The 20,598-nt window shown below is 39.6% G+C and overlaps 1 protein-coding gene across 2 annotated transcripts in view; it reads left to right on the forward strand.

Annotated features, from left to right (window-relative positions):
* Nucleotides 1-573: 573 nt before the first annotated feature.
* EFEMP1 (EGF containing fibulin extracellular matrix protein 1) overlaps nucleotides 574-20,598 on the forward strand; it is a 48,997-nt gene continuing 28,972 nt past the window's right edge. The window contains exons 1-4 of one of the 2 annotated variants that reach the window (XM_040553380.1): nucleotides 574-726; nucleotides 1,177-1,264; nucleotides 4,091-4,139; nucleotides 4,313-4,573. In XM_040553380.1, coding sequence (XP_040409314.1) covers nucleotides 1,181-1,264; nucleotides 4,091-4,139; nucleotides 4,313-4,573 — 394 coding nt within the window. In that variant the 5' untranslated portion in view covers nucleotides 574-726; nucleotides 1,177-1,180. Of the gene's footprint in view, nucleotides 727-901; nucleotides 1,096-1,176; nucleotides 1,265-4,090; nucleotides 4,140-4,312; nucleotides 4,574-20,598 lie in introns of those variants that run through there. The other variant, XM_040553381.1, reaches the window with a different exon arrangement.

Raw genomic sequence — 20,598 nt, forward strand, 5'->3', positions numbered from 1 at the left:
CAGAGTGAGTGCTGGCAGCTTCTGTTGCTGGAGCAGCTCTTATCAGCACCCAGCGGGGCCCGCTCCGGCCCAAGCTCCTCACAACCACCCAGGAAAGCTCCTTCCGTGCGTGGCCTCTGCTCCATGCTGGGCTTAACTCTAAGAAAACGCCCATCTTGCTCCCCATTTGCTCGGGAATTGTGAGGTACATCCTTCACCCGCACCCTGCTTCTCCTCAGCACGGGGCCGGCCATTTGTCGCCTCACGCCCTCAGCAAGCACCAGGCGTCGAAGCCCGAGGCACGCACATAGCAGCGACCTCCCACGCGAGGGCTGCTACGGCGTTGTAGAAAGTCGGTGGCCGGGCTGCTTGAGGGAATGGGCTGGGACCGTGCCCGGCGTGAAGTGCCTCGGTCCCCCAGAGCAGCGCCCTGCCCCTCTGCCGTCTATCCCGCACCCAAGATGGCAGCGGGGCTCCGCACCTGCCCCGCCTCGGGGCACCCCCGCCGGCGGTCGACGGGAAGCGGCGGAGCGCCGTGCGCCTAGTCCGCCCCGCCCCGCAGCAGGGCTCCGGCCGCCGCGGGGCCGGTAGGGGGCGCCCGGGGCTCCGGCAGGAGCCGGGCCCGTTTCTATTTATCCGAAGGCCCGCGGGGGGGAGCGGGCGCCGGCAGCGCAGCGGAGCCAGCGGACGGACGGGGCCGAGCCGCCGCGGTAACGCCGCCGGGAGCAGCCGCCGGCCCCGCCGCAGGTAGGAGCGGGCTCCCGGGCCGGCTCCGCGCCCGGCCCGGGGGTTGCTGCCGGTGCTGTTCCCCGGCGGTGAGGCGGCTCGGCTCGGCTCGGCAGGGCAGGGCAGCCCCGAGCCCGGCAGGTGCCCGGTGCGGAGCCCGGCGCGGATCCCGGCGCCGCCGCTGCCTCCTCGGGGCCCCGCGGGCGTTCTCCCGGAACCTCACCGCGGCACCCCGGCGCGGGATGGCGAGGGCGTTGCGGGGCTTTAAAGCCGGCTGCTTTGCCATGCCCGGCTCCTTTTCAGCCGGGCGAAGCGCAGCGGGCTGCCCGCGCCGCCGAGCCGCCCCCTGCCCCCTGGCAGGACCGGGTTGCTGCCTGCCGCGGCGGCCAGGTAGCGAGGGACCTGTCCCGGGTCTGCTGGCTGCGCGGCGCTGAAAGGACTCGTGGCTGACTTGTTTTTCTTTCTTTCAAGGTTCATGATGTTGACAGCTATGTTCTTGGCTGCGCTCATCCTTATTACGGTGCATTCGCAGGAAACTGAGGAAACCATAACATACACGGTAAGGTTTAATGGAGTTAGGGATAATTATTGCTTTGCAAAAGTTCTTTTCTAAATGACCCTTAAAAAAAAATCTTGCCAATGTATAGCATGCAATACAAAGTTCTTTGAGTCTGAATGTTAACTGTAAAATAAGCTGCTCCTACACTGAAACAGTGAAAGTTGAAGTTTACAAGATTGAGCAGAATGGGCTGTGTCTCTCTGTTCTGAAAAGCTAGCTATGGACTGAGTTTGATGAACTGAATAAAATTATGAAGCTTAATTTTTTTTTTAATCCCGTTTCCTAAAGAAAAGGTCCCTAGGACCTTCATTTGAAATACATGGAACTTGACAGATAATTAGGTCAAACATTCTTCAGTGTTTTCCTTTGGATATTTCAAGCTGTTTTTAACAACATGCAAGTACATCAAAATTCAGTGCTCTTAATGAAGCATCTAAGTCCTGGAGTGCTCACACGAATGTTAGTTTGAGCTGGTTTTGAGCAGTGGTTTTGCACAGCTTAATGAAATTCTACAAGAAAACTGGAAATAGGTTCTGCTTGCAACCAGGTGATAGGGTAAGAGATTTATAGGCCTTCTTGTAAGTTTTTGGTTTTAATCTGCTTGTTCTCGCTTCTTGGCTTACATAATGCGTGTCATAGAAGGAGTGGCAATTACATCGGCTTGGGCTGGTGAAAAACCCACGTTTTCACATCTGATTACAGCTGTAATCCCTGCAACTTGCTTCATATGGGTGGACCTCTGAATATGTGTACAGACATCAGCGCAATGCCACACAAGCAGAAAATTCTGCACACATGCAAAAAGTTAGAGAACCACAGCCAAAGGCTGAGATTGTGTCTTATACAAGTAATCCCACTGAAGTCAGTGGGATGGCTCAGGCAAGTAAATATTGCGGAGTTGGACCTTATCATAGAAGACTGGGCTCAAAGAAGCCTCAAGTGAACATCAGGAAGTCAGTCATAAAATACTTTTAATACTAGGCTTTGGAGGCAATAGAAGGTTGGGAGTACTTCTATTTAGAGGCTTCTGAAATATTTTTAAGTCCCTATACAGAAGCAGAAACTGAAGAACTAAGTACATTTTGAAAATCTAGACTAAATAGGGATCCCAACCCCCTCCTTTTCAGGGCTTATTACAATTTTTTTTTTAATAGGGCTTTTCTGATATGTCTGCACACTTCTTTTTATAACAATAGAAGATTTCTAGCATGCCTGTGTGATTTGGGTTCCTATAATATGTTTTCAAAGAGCATTCAGGTGCTTCAGTGATCAGTCTTCTAATCATGTAAACTTAACAATGAAACTTAGCTTTTGGACATGTTACCCGTAGGATGCTACCGTTTCTCATATGTACATTGTATTCATTTAGGGCCAAATCCTTTTCTATTGTAAAACTTCCTTCAGCTACAGTAATAGTTGGACTTGGCTCCTTACTATTAAATAGACAGAACTTCTGTTGTGCATTAATAAGAATTGGGTGATTCAGTAGATGCATGAATTAGCTGTTTCCCTTTGGGTTTGCGTTTTCATAGCTACAGTAACTTTGGTGTTGTCAACTCAGCATGTAGTCATTCCTTTAGAGATTGAGAATTGTAATACAATTTGCTGTCCACTTACCCCTTTGTAACATTGGAGGCTTTTTCTTCCAACTCGCTGCTACATCTGGCAGATCACTGGTGTCACCTGCAAATGAAGAACATATTTTCAATCCTATTGCTGAGTCAGTGTCTGTTTGTAACAAGTTTCTCAAAATAACTTGAGCATTGTAAATGGAACAAGTGGATCTCAGCACCAGAAGGTCAAACTTGTTACTTAAACAGTTCTCCACAGCAGAGGAGTTGCAACAAGATTTAGCTTGCTTAACTGTGGCTAATTACATTAATTGACTCAATTCTTTTCTTTCTGTGGGGCCATTAAAATAATATCCTAAGCAGTGCAGGATGCATATGCACCCACATAGTACAGCTCAGTTGATTCACTGATATTTTAAATGTCTGCTGTAGTTGGCAGCATTGTGGTACTTAACTAATCAGTTTCTCTAATTATAACCTGTGATTAAAACTGTAGACATTTTAATGCTTTTGGGCAGAGGGATAATGAAGATATTTGCCTCAATTGCCGGGCAGAATATTTAAAATTCTTCCTGAAGTTACCAGTCTACAATGATATGAATAGTTGCTGAGCATAGTCTTGTTTGAATTCTGTCAAGTTTTATTTATATAAGTAGTCCTGCTGTTATAAACTCTAACCATTTATTGTATGTCTTGCAATATAAATTGTTCTTCCTAGACTGCAGTTCCTGGAGTCACATGGTTAGAAAGCATGTGAATGAATTTCCAGCTGTCATGGGATCTTTTCCCATTGCTACTGTGCTGATGGGAGAGAGGAAGAAGTACGGTGGGACAGAGGTCCACTAGTCCCTCTGGCAAACCCCTGGAATGAAAGAATGAAAGATGTTCACCTCTTGGAAAGCAGTGAACAAGAACAAAGTTTAAAAAAAAAAATACATTATAGTCAGCCAGTAACCAATGGCAGATGCTTTTTTTGCTTTGTTCCCCATCCCCACTGAAGTCTACCTACTCGGCAAACAATACCTTAGGAACTTGCTGAGAATAGAAGCTCTATCTGTACGTGCTTTTCATTCTTCCTACACAGCAATGCTGTACTAATAGCCATTTTTCTAGCTTTCCAAAGTATAGAAACATTGCATTTCTCCTAATGTAAAACTTTGAGATCACTGAAATATGCTTATTTTTCCAAAATAAAGAATCCTGACTAGCATAGTATTTTACTGTTTGTTTTTTTTTCTCCTGTTTTTATCTATAGCAATGCACAGATGGCTATGAATGGGATCCTGTTAGGCAACGGTGCAAAGGTACAGTAAATCATTATCAAACAAAAACTTGCTGTTGGAATTATTTCAGTATTCTCACATCCCTGGTTTAGACAAGGGAGTGTGCTTGCATGTCTCATCGTGTTACTTGTATTAATGGCTGTTGCAGAGGATTCAACTGTTAAAAGCATGACTTGTGTTGTTGCTAACCACAGATATTGATGAATGTGAAATAGTCCCAGATGCATGTAAAGGTGGGATGAAATGTGTTAACCACTATGGAGGATACCTCTGTCTACCCAGAACAGCCCAAATTATTGTAAATGAGCGAGAAGAAGCAGCAGCTGAATCCACTAGTGGTCGAAACAATGTCATTCGACGGACTCCAGCTGATCCTCACCGTGCCCCTCCAAATCCGACTCATCAAATTCAGTGTGCAGCTGGGTATGAGCAAAGTGAGCACAATGTGTGCCAAGGTAAGCAAACTGCCCTATGTTTTCCTTTCAGTATAACCGGAGTGTATGTGATAACAAACCTAATGCCTAGAAAATAACAGCCTATAACTTGAACTTACTAGAAATGTATTGGTGCGCCATAAAATTGGACACACACACACCTCCTAAAGGTCTCTAAATAAAATACATGCATCATGTTATTGTTCAAGGTAACAGAACCTGAAGTTTGTTGCAACCTATTCCATCCATTTTAGGCTAATGAGTACAATTAATTCTGTTGTCTGTAGATGGTAAAAAAAAAAAAAAAAAAAAAGCCTTAACGCAAGTAAGCAACTTTGGTCAAACATTTTATATTGTATCAAACATGTCCAGGAGAGGCAGTGCTTTGAAAAAAGTAGGCAACATAGTCGGACATAGTGTAGATAACCTGTAAAGATTGGCAAAACTATGTATTTTCCACTAAGTTAATACTGAATGGAACAGGAAAAAATAATCATCGTATGAGCTGTTGTTTACATCAGACTATAATGCAGAACAATACACTGTTTTATGTCAATTAGAGTTGTATGAGGGATACTTCTCAAGCAGTAGGAACCAAACATCTGAACATCTTGTGCTCTTCTGATCTCTGTGGCAGCAGTCCTACACAGACCCTGCTAACTTACTTTCAGTCATAGTCTAGCCAGGCTCTGAAACTATAGCAATGAAGACTTTTCATCTGAGTGTACATACACTGCACGCTGTGCCAAAATTCTCAGGGTATTAGCAATGTTAATTGTATGCATTCAGGAACCAGACCCACAAGCACTACTGTAAACTAAGACTGTTTCATTTATTATTTTATATAAATAGTTTACTCTTATACTTGCTGAAGTAACAAATGTTTTGTCCACTGTTTTGTTTTCTTCCATAAAAATATATTCTATTCCTTGTTCATAATTTGGCTTTCAAGCATGGCAGTGGGATACCCATGCAAACAGAGGGCAAAATGTGACCCCATGGTTCATCTTTTTCATTTTTGTGGCCCTTAACAGTATAATCATAAAAAATAGTACTTCAGTGACTATAATCAGGGCAAGCTGTATTATACAGTGGTAGTTCCTTTCTCCCTGGTATTCATGTATATATTCATGTATACAGAACATTATTTATCACTAGTAAGTAAATGCCCTGTGCTTCTGAAGCATAGTAATCATCATGGAGACTGGATATGTTATTTTCATAGGCAAAGCCTCAGAGTTGCATTTCTGGCTCATCTGATAACATTCAGTATTTCTGTTGCTCTAATTCAAGAATGTCAAGTAAAGAGCCTGCCAAAGGAAGTCAGTCCAATGATATCCCCTTAATTCCAAGTGTTCATCTGAAGTTATCTTTGGCACTAATTTTTTCCTTGATGACAAATTATTTTTTCTCAGTTTACCTTAACAAACTAGCAGAAGAACCAAAAACAGAGTACGAGACTCCTGTGTTTGATCCAGCATTCCCCCCTTCAGGTGATACTGCAGTACTGTGATGCTTATCTTCCCTGGTGAATTGTAATAAACTGCTTCCGCTAGAGCACATAATATTGCTGTTTTACAAAATTTGAAAATAATGCTAGAAAAGTTCCAAGCATGAACATAATTTTTGCTGTGGTGGCTTCAGGTGCACAAGTAAGTGATAGTATAGGAAAGTTTAATGGCAAATAGTACCAATGCCTTACTTATTCTGAATTGGGAAACAGGGTTAACTTAGAGACTGACAAGTGGTTAGGGTTTTTGTTTTGTTGAGAAGATTGTTTATGATACGTTATTATTATCTTTTTTTCCATGCTTTAGCTTCTCGAAACTTGCAACTAAATATTTATATTCAATTTACAAATCTTTGGTTAATTTATAATAACAACTAACTGTTGTTGTTATAGTACCAGAACTTTTAACTAACAGACACACAAACTATGGTGAAATCTCAGGCTTTACTGAGTCAGAGTTTTGCTACTAATCTCCTTGTGCCAAAATTTCACTCTAAATGCAGAAAGTATGGAAATATTGGTGTTTAAAAGCTGAAATATATTGTACTGAATGAATTCCAGCTGGAAAAAGTGTAGTGGATAGTGTGCTTGAAAGAAAGGATGAAGGACTTTCACAGCACTTAAAGCATGCATTCAACTTCGTGATCTTCACTGCTGAAAATATCTTATAAAAGATAATTTTGATCAGCAATGGTCCCACTGTGGGTTTATTTAATTATGGTTAAAAGACTTTGCTATGATAACTGCTTGAGGCTCCTAGGGAGTGTAACTTACACATATAGTCACACTTAAGCTTGTTTTATTGTTTAGTAAATCAAATATGAAGTCCAGCTCCTTCTAATTATTTGCAGATGTATGACATTTTCCTTCCAGTCCAGCAGCACTAAGTATTTTACAACCAATGTGAAAGTGTAGAGACCTCTGTTTAAAACAATAACGTGCTCTGAGGAGCTATATTACTGACATCATACTAGTGTATTAGGGGCCTTCTGTTATAATATATTGTCCACTCCCTTTTTAAACATTGAATAGTGAGAGTACGATAGGCCAAATGCACAAGTTGGTTTCTGTGCTTGAAATAAACAGTCAAACATGACTAATGCCACTTATGCATAAGTAGTTTCAGTGATGTGCTGAGCTTCATCATAAGGTGAGGCAAGATACTGTACGGACAGATTGTATTTCTATTGATAGGAATGAGAAACGTTCAGGGAGGTGTGTGTTCTCTGTGCGTCTTAATCTAACAAAACATGGCTATGTGCCTGAGAGATTTAATACCTTCTTAACCTCTGACCAGAAGAAAACAAGTGAAAGTTAAAATATTTGTCAATGCTTAGAGCTTTTTGTCTCCGATGCATGCCTGTATTTACTAGAGACCATGTAACAGACTAATAGCATCCATGGCAAACTGGTAACAAAGCACACTGTCTTGCAGAAGACACCTCACAGAAATGATTGTAGCTTCCTCTGATATATGTAAAAGTCATTTTTATAACTACTATCGATAAGAAACATGTTCTTGTTTAACTGTAGTTGTCAGAAGTGCGGGTAGCAAAGCTTCTCTGGGAAATTCTCAGCATACTGTATCTGAATAGTAGGTAGTAGGAACCTCCAAAAATGATGAGAAGGCCAGGGGGATGTTATTTTGGAGGAAGATTTTTTACATAGAAGATGTACCAACTAACTCTGATTCAACCAAAAACATTTAAATGAAGAATTGTAGGTAATTTTGACCTTAATCTCCCTTCCCACTCCAGCTCTTTATAGTTAGTTTCTTCCCCACGGTCACTTCTATATTTGTTTTTACCTTGAAGTGCTGCTGAATTGGTCACCAGGTAGATTTCCTTGTGGCACCTGCCAGCATTTTCAGAAAACAACTCATTCTCACCTGTCAAAGTCAGAGTATCACTCAATTTGGGAAAAGCCAAAAACAGTAAGAAATATATATAAATTACTGAGTTAGCTAATACCTTCAGACACTTTTTTTTTTTGCCTCATAATAAACAAATACCTGAACTCTGTTGCCTGCATACAGGACTGGATCATTATTTGGCCCTGTGATTTGAGTCTGCTCGTATTGAAATCAAAAGAAAGTCACCCAATTAATTCAATTTTGTCAAATCTAGTCTGGAAGAAACTGCAAGCTTTTCCTAGAATGTCATGACACTTAAATGGAGGTGGGGAAAAAAGTAACTTGTAAACTTGAGAAGGGAAAGATTATTCCACCCTCCCCCCCGCTTCCTATCATGCTGGCAATAAACTAATCAAGCTTTTTGGTTCCTCAGGTCAGCCTCAGCTGGTTTAGCTTTCTATATACAGTCTGCAGCCTTATACAGTCTCCCTGTAAATCTTTGTGCTGCTGCAACTATAGAGTACAAGGGAGAGAGCCTGTAATAAAATGATCGATGCTTTTTATATGAAAAAATTGACACATTCCAGATAATTCTGCCTAGACTTGGTGAATGTTTGCTTTGTAGGGGAAAGGAGTTAACTTTTTTTCCGGTGCTGTGGTTATTTTTTTCCTGCAAATTTGTTTTAGGGACCACCTCATCAGTAGGATTCAGGGGATTTATTATTCAGTTTTCTAGTAATTTTCAAAGTAACTTAGCATACTCAATCTATGCTTTTACCTCAAGAAGTTATGTAAGTCTAAATTTTGCAACTCTAGATCCCTTCCTTTTAGGGAGCAGAGGGACAAGGGGAAACAGTTCACGATGTTTTGTTTTCCATACAGAAATTACTTTACATAAGACTTACATGCATCAGGGATGTGTAACTAGTGCATAAACTACAAATGGGTTGAATGCAGGTTCACTGAGTCCAGCTCTTTGCAGAACCAGGCCAGGCTGGAGAGGCTGGGTGTGCCTGCAGCAGGGCACTCTGCCTTGACATTTTGGCTCATGGGCAGAGCGCGCTTCTGAAACACACCTTCTAATGAGCTCCCCTTACTGTGCTTTGAGTCGCCCTGCAGAGCTGTCTTGGAATACACACACCCAATCCTGTTCAGATGAAACTAAACCTGAAATGCACTGCAGGAGTGCTGATAATACTTCACAGCCACTAACGAGCATGCAGACTCTAGAAGCAAACAAGAGAGAGCCTGGATGCCCTCAAAAAGGAAGACTGGGACATTGAAACCTCTGCATCAACTTCTCATTTGTTCCCATTTGCCAGGACTATTTGCTAATCTAGACATAACTAAAATACATAACAAGAATACAGCTATAACTGTGTTTTAAGCTAGCCCCAGAAATGTTTTGGGGAGTGTTTTGTAAAATGATGCCCACAGTTGGAATCCTGAGTGCAGCATCCCAAGTTTCCTCACTTCTTGTATTTAAGGAATATTTTTATAATTACTTTCAGGATGACTATAGAGCTTGAGTTGAGTTTAGTTCCAGAGTTGTTACCCTAAACAGTTTCTTTAGTTCTTTAGTTGGAGGGTGGGGTGAGGAGAAAGGTTGTGGTAGAAAAAAATAAGGAGCAGTCATTTATTTTAGGAAGACAATCCAAAGTAAGAGCACTCTTATAACTGCCATTAGTTTATCAAAGTACTTATTCAGGGAGAGTTCATCTGTACATGTTTGCTGTAGTACTTCAGCAAGTGGAGAATACTCTTTGCTAGCAGTAGCCACCCTAAGAGACTGACCTGGTTACGCATGCCATTTGAATATTAATTCCTTGGAAAAGCCATAGGAATTTTGCAGATCTAAGAGAATCCACAGAAGGATACAAGCTGACATTTTCACAGCTCTTTGTACTGAGTGTTCATAGAAGCCAATTAATTTCTTGTACGTTTGGGTACATCACGCAGAGATCATCTTTCATCAACCCATCCTGAACCAATTGTTCAAGCTGTTAATCTGTGAAATGGCTGCAAAGAGTCCTTTCTGGAGCAACTCTTTAATAGTCTTGAGGGGCCAGAGGGGAGGTCACAAAAAAACATCTTGTTTTGAAGGCCCGAGGGCCTGTTTTTGGGCATTTTCAAGATTTGGCCACTCTAAATCATCTTCCCATCTGTGCTATTTGCACAGCTGTGAGTGTCATGTCAAGACCTTGGATAGATATCCTCTGTTCTGTCTGACCGTTTTACTGTGAACATCCATCACAAGCATAAATACTAGCAGCTGCTTCACTTCCTTTAGTTACTTACTGCTTTTCCATTATTCTGACCCCTGCAGGAAAATGCTCAGTACGTTGCCACTAAAGATTCACACCATATGCTAATCACACCAAATGTCCTAGATTCAGGCAAGCTTCCGAAAGTTGTATTTACCTTAGCTTCTTGAATTGTGATTATGTAAGCAATTACTAGACTTCAGGATCAAGTTAAGTAAACTCACTAGCACTTCTTATGACTTTTTAGTATCCATCTGTCCTTCCTCAAAATTTCAGGATCCAAGCTGGAGGTCTTTTTCATAATGATCTGGAATAACATCAGATAGCAAAGGGGAGGAACATGCTTATGTCTGATCCTAACTGGGCATCACAGTATATTTGTCACCCTGTTAAAAAGTACACAGTATTTATACCTCTCTGCAAGGAATTCACTGCATCTGTTGCAAATACTCAGTTAAAAGCATCGTAAAAGTCAGTAAACCTTACAAGGAACAATACCTGTCATCTGTTACATCTGACAGCATTGGGGAGCATAAAAATGATCAGTGAGAACATTGACAAGCTCAAAGCTAGCCTCTTTTTAGATAGATTCTTTCTCCCATACTTTCATGGAAGAATTATAGCGTTGTTTTCTATTTGTTTGCTTTGAGCAGCCCTGCAGTTATTTCATCCCAAACTACTACATTATAGGTCTTTAGCCTGCTGAGAAAGGTTCTGTGTTCGTTCCTCATTGTTAGCTCAACGTAATTTTTTCTCAACCAACATTTTCTCCTACTTTCAAACCTGATTCCTGCTTTAGATTACTTAGAGCATTTTCATAGTGTTATGTTGTATTTTCATTTTTGAATTTTGGGTTATACCCAGTCACCTTTTCTAACCCTAGAACATTTTTGAAAGATCATAGCATTACTGATGGATACTTTTTAAAGGGCCAAGACATTTCCTGCACATCTCCGATGATGGGATGCTAATGTTGCAAGCTGGAGAACTAGCTTCAAGAGCTGAAGTTCAGAACTGCTATTTTCCTTATTTTATTCTCTTTCCAAGTGATTTTCTTCATTTCTTTTTCATGCTGGCAAAGGAGGATAACGGCTACTATTTGTATTTGCCTTTCTATATGTGCTAAAATATTCCTAAAGGAAGAACAAAGCTACCCACAGATACAGAAGTGGTCTGATTCTTCACTATATGATCTAGTGATGCCTATGTTGCTCTGCATATCCTTTACTAAAGAAAATATCTGCTGTAGTATAGCCAAGTGAACCAGTCTCGATCGCTACTTGAACTAATTCACTGTGTTGTTTAGGCTTGCTATTTCGCCTCTTCCTCCCACCACCCCATCATCCAGGACAATGAGAACATGGTGTTGTAGGACTGTACCAGTTAGCTATTTTTGGTCTTCTAGAAACCACAATGAAAGAGTAATTTGGAGTTCACCTTACTAGGTTGCTTCCTAAACATTCTGCATATTTTGTGGTATAGTTGACTATTTTTGTACAGCACTTTGTCATGGCAACTCCTCTGTCCTGCATGTGCTAACTGAGCAGGAACTTTTACATTTTATTCATGGATTTTATATAAGTTGAGTTTGGCCATCTCCTTTCATTACTCTTAAAGAATATTTATCCTTTTCACTCTGTGAGGCTTTCTGAGCTATTTTTTTTCTGGATTATCATCATTTACGCATCTTGTAGAATACTTTAGACAAACTTTAAGCATCCTTTTGACAGAAAGGTTCTTATATCAAAGGGAAGTTTGCCACATCCCTGTCAAAGTTCAGTTGCATCTATTCACAGGACCCAAAGATCTGAACTTGACCAGCAAGATGTCTTCTCCCTGTATGTGACAAGAATATATGGAATAGGTGATCAGTTGTGTAAGGTTCATGAATAACAAGCTTGAAATTTCAGAGGTATCTGTTTTCATCTTTAATTTGCTAAGCTTTTTCTTAGTAGCCAGAAAGCTATCAGAAAGCTATAGTTTTAGAGAATAAGCTATGTGCCATAATTCAATATAAAGCAAAATTTAACCAGAAAAAAAAAGCTAAATGCACAAGAATCTTGTTTATACCTTCTTTCATTTACATTTTACCATTACTAAAAATACAGGAGGGATTTGCAAATTACAGAGTTATGAAACAGTTCAGTATGCATGTAGTTATTATAAAATACCTTTTATACTCATTCACATTTTTGTATTTTATTTGTTGATCTGAAAATCATGTTAAAACATGTTAAAAGTTGGTTCTGTTGTAAGTATAGTGGAGAAATGTCTAACTTCGGTTTTGTATAACTATATAGTAAAATCTGTAGCTTTGAAGCTGAAAAAGATACTAAGAAAGTAACATTTGTTTGACACGCTTTTTTAAGTTACATGACAAAGAAAAGGTTCTTGAGGCCCAGAAATGAATTAGACCTTTTCTGGCATAATACATCCTAATCTCTTAATTAAGCATTCTTAGAATTAGGTATTCAGTAGATCCTTACTTGTTCCTGAGTATCTTAATAAGTAACTTAACGTAACTGAAAAATGCCCCATGACTATTCTGCTTAATAATTCATTCTGCAATTCAAAACATTTTTTGTGTTGTGTATGTTGTTTTTTGTTTGTTTGTTATTCCAAGGCAGCTTTATCTTCATTTCTTATTGTCAAAACAATAGGTTTCTGAAGATGGGAAAGATGCTACTTGCTTGGTCAAGGACAGTGGTGATGACTGTAGAGGGCTAAGCACAGAAATAATTAAAGTTCTCAAATAAGATGATAGAGGATTCAGTGTATGAAGGTGCATCACTCAGGAACGGATGTTTACTTTGGAAAGCTCTGAATCTGTCTTTATTAACCCCTGATAAAAAAAAATTCAGCCCTTTGAGGGTAAATATCTAGGCATTGTATAAACCCATCTGAAAAAGTTTTGAAAAGGAGAAGACATGGCTTTCTGTTACAAGCTGGATTTAATCTGGGGTAAATTTCTACTCTAATGCGTGACCCGGTACAATATGATATAAGCAAATGTGACATTGCACTTGAGGGTGTTTAGTCCGTGTCTGAACAGATGTTCTATGTAGTTTCTTAAGTACAAGCAGAACTTGTTCCAGAATTTTCACATGCATGCATGGGATTTCTGTTAACAGGTAACTGGTCATAATGTGTGCAGTGAAACCTCAGTAGATAGTGAAAACAGTGGAGAGCACAGCAATTTCAGAGTTTTGAGCCTGAATGGCTTAAGGAATGTTTGCTGTCCAACACAATAGTAAATTCTTCAGCCTGAGTTTTAGAAGTGGTTGGTGACCGTCCCCCCCGAATCCTAATTCAGAAAGATGTTTTTTAGAAGGGAGAACTAGACTTTTGCTGGCCTCCTCTGAGTAAGTAATAATCTCATCTACTTTGATAGTATGGACACCTAACTTCTACTACCACCGGTCACCTGCACCAATAGAAAAGAAAAACTTTGGTAAGTTGGTAGCAACATTGCTGTATAAAACAGGTGTCTATAACAAGGAAGTTTTAGAAGTTTGCTTTTCAAATTCACAAGACTTAAAAGGCATTAGCAGAAAAAGACATTTAAAAAAAAGAACATACTAGAAAAAAAATAGTATGGAGAGTCAATTAGTGAGTATTTTTTAGTATTAACAATTTAAAAAGAAGCCTTTATCAATGCTGTAACAGTTGCCTGTTCTAACAGAGGTAGTTAGAATTGGAAAATGCAAGGACAGGTGACAATTTTCTGTAAGGTTTTAAAGAGATTGCCTGTAAGCTAACATTTAATAGACTTGTACAGAGGAAAATGAATGAAACATAGCAAAATGAGCAGAAGGGTAAGTGTGATTTTAGCTAACTTGACCTAGGTTATAAAACTATCTCAATCTAAACAACGGGAAAAGCAATCTTCTTCTCATCTAAACTTAGTGGAGAAGTTTGTGTATCTGGGATGCATTAGGAAAGAGTTGGAATTAAATACATATTTAAAAGCAACAAATACAGTTCAGTATTTGAAAAAAGTTCATCTACGTTGATAAAGACAGCACCATTTTAACAAATAGATAATCTCTGTCAAGTACCTTAAAGCAGTTCTACATCAGTTTTGTTACAGTTTTGTTTTGCCACCTATATTACCAGATCTCCCTTATCCTTTTGTTATCGTCTTGTACTCAAAGCGCTTTCTCAGTAGATGAATGTGTTCTCAAAGGACTTTCTTATCAGGAACAAGTTTTCTACATAGTTTTCAGATGATAGAGGTGAACCAGATAAAACGATGTCACACTTGGGACTAGTTAAACGCAATATTTCAATAGACAGCATTGCAGTCAATGCGTAGTCACATCTGAAATAAGCAAAGCTTCAGAGTACCCACTGATCTGCCCTATAGGCTGTGAAAGATACTTTATTTCTTTATTCCTTCCAGAAGTTGTTGGAAAATAAATCAGGAAGGTATGCAGAATCCAAAAGTCATTCCCAAGGGTAAAGAAGAAGAAAAATTCCCTTCCAAAGTTATCCAGCTTACAATTACTCTGTGTCTAGATCTACCACAATCTTGGCTTAATTTGTAGGACCAGGACAGATTTTCTTTCTGGTTCACTCCTTGTACATTCTTTGAGTAGAGAAGAAGTTAAGGATAGTAGCAAGACGTTAAGTAAAGATATTGTCAATGCTTGTAGGCCCAGTGCAGAGAGCATTGTACAAGCAGATAAAAATGTCAGGTCCCAGTCAGCAATCCAGTAGTGGTGGATGCTGCACTGACTGCTGGGGCTTGCAGAGCATTACAGCTCTAAGGATCCTGAGCTGGAAGAGCAGGCCGGTGTGCCACAAGTTGGATAGAGGAGAAAACCACCTCTTTTTCCACCATAAACACTGTTGACCATTATTTAAACAATCTAAAAATACATATGAAAATTTTAATGTTACCCAGTGCATGGATGATTTTGAGGAGAGGGCTGCTTTCTATTTTTTAATTCCAAGATAAATTATTCCTGTCAGAAATGGTGGCTCCATATGCCTATAAAAGAGAAAGTTCTCCATTTCTAGACTGTATCATTATGAGGAGGTTGCTTCGTTGTTTTTAAATCAAAATGTTCTCTCCATTACGATTAGACTCAAATTTCTGTATTTACCGTTAAGAGAATCTCTTCCTTACTATGTATGCAGATTTATAAGGCTCCAGGCACCTTTGAAATAAATTGAAAGCACAGCCATGTAATAAAGCCAAAATCAGAAACTAGCCAAGGAGATCCACCCAGCAACACCCTCGAACACCCTCAGACTCTTCCCCTAAGCACAGCTTTAGAGCACTGGTCTTGATCTTGTCTCCACTTTCTCCACCCTTGTGAAAACTTCCTGGGGGATTCCCCAGCCAGCAGAGAAGCCGGAGCTATGCAAGTGGCTGCTCGTGATGCAGAAACAGTTCACTTGCTTGATTTTCCTACCTAGCAAATGGCTTGTGAGGAACGTGGCTGTTTGCAATACTGCTCATCCCATTTCAAGGAGAATACTGAGAAACAGGAGCAGTTCACAGCAAGAGAGTAGTAGTTAGGGAACAAGGAGTGGTTTTAATGACCATGAAAAGAGATGAGAAGCATGGCAAAAAAGAAATAAAGGGGTTAGAGAAAGCAACCTTGCAACTGCTCTGTTCCCTACTTTGCAACACAACAATTCAGAACTTCGTTTATGAAACTGAAAGGTTGTACAGAAGGATGACCCCAGAAAAGGAAACACTTCCTGAGCACACTGCTGTAGGATACAAGTGAGGCCAAGAATTCAAGAACTTGATTAAACAAAGCTCTGGACATTTTGTACAGGGAGACGAGTCAGGAGTTAAAAAAAAAAAAAAAAAACTCTTGAAACAGATAGCAAACCTAATTTATATGTTCAAGGGAATCTTTAAATATTAAAGTGTGTCAGGATAAGGTTAGTTGTCGGCAGCTAGAGTGGCAATATCTGTACCCTTCTTTGAGATATCCCCTGCTTCCCAATTTGAGAACTGCAATATGTTCCAATAGCAAATTTTCCATCTTTGCAGTGAATCCTACCTGTGTGTTAAGCATAAAGCTCATTCCTCAAAGCTTTAATCTTTCTGGTGGACAGCAGATCTTGAGTATCCATTCCCTGCCCTATGGCCTGCAGAAAGGAGAGATTTTGTGTTTTATTTTTAAAGAGAGCAAGCCTGTACAATTCTGTTGAAAATTAAAACCATTGGAAAATCCACATACATTTCTCTAATTCTGACTGATGTACAAATAATCTGATCTGATTATTAGCTATCAAATGGAACTGAAAACATTTCTATATCAAAAAGATATCAGGAGTTGGTATCAGAACACTTTCATCAAGGGAATCAGTTTGTTATTGCAAGAAAAGCATACAATACTGAAATTCAGTGACATTTTGTACTGCTGTGGCTTTCAGAGGCCCTACATAGGCTTCATTTTTCTGGACAACATAAACATGTACGAACCTGTCCTGCTGTAAACAGCTTAGTAGTGCATGCAGTTGCATACATTAACGAGTGCATACTTTACACAACACTATTGCTGTGTTTAATGTTATATTTGGGACAAAAGCAGCAGCTTCTTATGTCATTCTTTGCATTTGATTCTTTGTGTTAGTGTCTGTCTTGTCCAACCTAGCCAAAAACTGGCCTCAGCTACTTCTGGCTCCTACGATGCTGTGGGAGCCCCGGGGGCTCCATCCACATGCCTCATCTGTGACCAAACAGGGGCTGAGGAGCCATTTCACAGCGCCCTGTCCTCAGGGTGGAGTCTCACTCCTACGACAGTTATGATCAGTAGGCTGAAAGCACAATATTAAAGAGACCAATGGGACCAATTGGGATTTTCACAGACTGAACGGCCACTCAGGAGGTTCAGCCAGAAAGAATGATCCTAAACATCTAAAAATATGAAAAATGGCAGAAAGACGACACAAATGTTGGCCATATTGTATTTGTATTTGGCCGTAACGTCCCAAGCGAGACAGGCGCAGGATTTGCCTGGATCAGCCCAAGACTGTCCTTGCAGAACACCGCAGAAGCTCTTGCACGCACCAAGTAAAACACACTCCAGCTTTATGGCATAAAGTTACAGAATGGTCTCTGTCACACAGTCAGATTCAAGACAGCATTACTGTCCCGTTGGGATGCAAATGGGATGGGTTGGATAGACAACAGCCCTTAAAAAAATGGAATGATAATATGCAGGTTTTTCCATGCCTATCATTTGTCCTTAATTTGAAAAATTAAATTCTTATGTCCCATTGTTAACTATTCTTAGCACAAATTTCACAATTTAGCCCAGTGATGACCAAATGGTTTCCTTACAGCTTCTTTGCTCTCAGTTCACAGCTGTCCTGAATTTCAGTTTGGTGCTTAGTTTGCATTAAAAAAAAATCTGACTCAGCCTCCTTTTTTTTTTTTTTTTCCTAATCAGAAACCTCATTAGACTCAACTACTGCCTGAACAACACTATCTGTAAGAAATCAGAGGAAAGTCAGAGAAAGAAGTAGTACAGTTCTTTGTTCTGGTTAATAACTTAGAGTATTTATAGAATTGTAGACTCAGGTGGGAAGGGACTTAAACTAGGGTCAGTTCTGCAGTCAGATCAGGTTCATCAGACCCTCAGACAGGGAGGTTATCCAGTCAGATCTTGAAAACCTCTGTGGATGGAGGGTGCACAACAGTTCTGTGCAACCCATTCCACTCCTTGACTGCCCTAATGATGAGGAGGGTTTTTCCTAACCAGTCAGAACCCCTCTTGTTTCAACTGACCTTAGGCTGGTAGATACCAACAGCAGAAATATGCTAAAGATGCAAAGACTTCCTCCTCTTTTCCATTTTTCATTATACTTCCAGCCCATTTGCACTGGTATCTCAGCATTAGTTACCCATCTATTTAGAATTACTTCATTTGGCTGTAGCACACCAAGGGTGCCGGTCACCAGTGAAAGTTTTCTCCTGGAAGTCACTGTATGTATAGATGCAGTAAAAAACTGCAGCAGCAGGTTACCCAAGAAAACCTTCAGCTTTCATATTGTTTAATGTTTGGCTTGCTTTCCTCCTTTACTCTGTATTTTCTTCCATAAAATTCAATTATACACCTTTCTTGGTTTTTACCTACCACGATTTCTGACTGTGCTTTTCAGAACTGAAATTTTTATAAAACTGCACTGCATTTATGGGAAAGACTGTTTCCCTGCAAAGGTGAAGGCGAGGATATGCTTTCTATAAGGGAAGGTAACAATTCTGAGGCTGCCTTGAGTAGCAAAAACATTTTCATGGAAAGCAGACTGGCTAGCCAGAAACTGAATGTCATTCCCAGCCTCCCATGGCCTGACTCTTGCTACAAATTAACTTCTGCAGGTTTTTCAGTTTGTCTGTTAAAAAAAAAAAAAATCTATCCACAAGCCAAGAAAAAATGTAGAATTTCACTAGTCAGCATTTACGCTACTCAATGTGCAAAAACTGAATAAATGCAGATTTATTCATAGCCAGTAACCACTCCAAGCATTTTATAAAGTACTGAAAGTATATTCAAGACTGATTTTAATAAACAGAATCACTGCTTGTACTTTGAGGTGTCATATTAAGACATTTAGTTGTGGTGCCAGCATTTAAAGCACATGCTTGGATCCCAGTAATTTCACTGGCATCTTTGCACATGCCTAAATTTACACAATTACTTAATGCTATCCTGGATAGGAATGCTGTCCTGAATTAGTCCTTCACCTTGTTGCTAGGAACTTTTATTTTAAAGAACCCTTACTAAAAAACTTGCCAGAGCAAGTCTGAAATACCAAGTGCAGACTGATCCTATTCACAGGTGGGTAGGAAATGCTTGCAAGTATCAGAGGGAGTAGCCTTAATCTGAAGAAACAGTGCTGTTTATTCAGTTTGCAATTACATTTCTGGGAGAGAGTTTTCAGATAATTCAGAATATCCCAGCTTGTCACAAATCTAGCAGTACAATCCCTTTTAGATGCTCTTCATGTAATTTTTCTCTCTTCTGAATTCTTTATTCTCTTCCTCTTTTGTTTACTTAAGGTGGCAACAAGTGCCAAAAACTGACTGAAAACAGCAATTCATGCTGTGATCCTGGATAAATTACTATACAATTAACAACATTGCAACGTGAGTTTCAAGATGTTAATGAAATAAAGCTGCTCCTTTAGGAAACTAGTTACTTTACAACGTACAATTTATGGTGACTAAATAGGATTGTGAACATAGTTTACAGTGCCAGATGTAAAAATATTGTCAGTTGCTAACTAGATACTTCATGCCACTTCTGTAGGAAGAGTGACGTCTAGCTTGACTACAATAATCATCTCCTCAGTATCCTCTCTGTAAAATATTCTCTCTTCTAGAATTTGAGTTGCAAAATTTTTATGATCTGAAAATCAGATACTTTTTCATCATGACGAGGAGTAGAATGATGCAGTAGACATTATCCCTGTATCAGTGGTGGTTTGTGACAGAATATGTAGCTGTATCTCACAGAATTTTTTCCATGAACTTCTCACTTACATTTTTTGGCTCAAGGGCGTTTATTCTCCACAACAGGGCATGAGCAGGCACACGTATATACAACAGGTATGAAGCCTTATGGGTAGCTAACAAGAACAATTGCACAAATAAAAATAGTAAGAAGTCAAGCCCAAGAGTTTTAGCTAGATATTCAGAATTAACCTATTTACTGAACATTTTGTAGTTAAGAGATTGTTGTTCTTTGCTTTGAAATAATTTATGTTCTTAATACGTATTCAGCCATTACTTTATCTGTTATGCTTTGCTTCCTTTTTATTTTCCTTTCATTGAAAATGAGACTTAACTCCTTAAAAATCATTTGGACTTGATCCTAAAACATTGAATAGTTTCCAGTGCTTTTGAAAACAATAGAATACAAGAGCTTTCATGACTCAGTTTTCATTTCTCTGAGGCGTTTTTGAAACTTTGAAATCAGTTCAGAATATCCTATCTTATTATCTGGGACATGGTGTTTCTTTCTTTAATATTAATGGTTTTGTGTGTCTAAAATTCTCAAATACAGTAATAGTTTGCTAAAGCCTAAGTTTAAATACAGATCTAGCTACAGAGGAACTTAGAAATCTTGTCATTGGTCTTCCATCAGTGTTTTGCATATTTATTGGTACAGTAGCATCTGATTAATTAAAAGCAGCCCCTAAATCAATGGAATTAGTTGGGTGCTACACTCAAAAGTTTTCAAACTAGTTAAGCCTACATTATTTACAGTCCTTTAAAACACTTCACATCTTCTTCAGTAGTCACTTTCTGGAAACATTGTCTTTTGCAAAAGCTTTTTAAATACTTTACAGGCTAAAAATATTGTTACCTCCAAGACTGGTTTTGCTATCCTGTGAAATCCTCCACTCACCCCTCTGTTAGACTCTGAGCTGATTGAATGTGGTACTTTTG

This window comes from Cygnus olor, chromosome 3, assembly GCF_009769625.2.
Source record: "Cygnus olor isolate bCygOlo1 chromosome 3, bCygOlo1.pri.v2, whole genome shotgun sequence".
NCBI lineage: Eukaryota > Metazoa > Chordata > Aves > Anseriformes > Anatidae > Cygnus > Cygnus olor.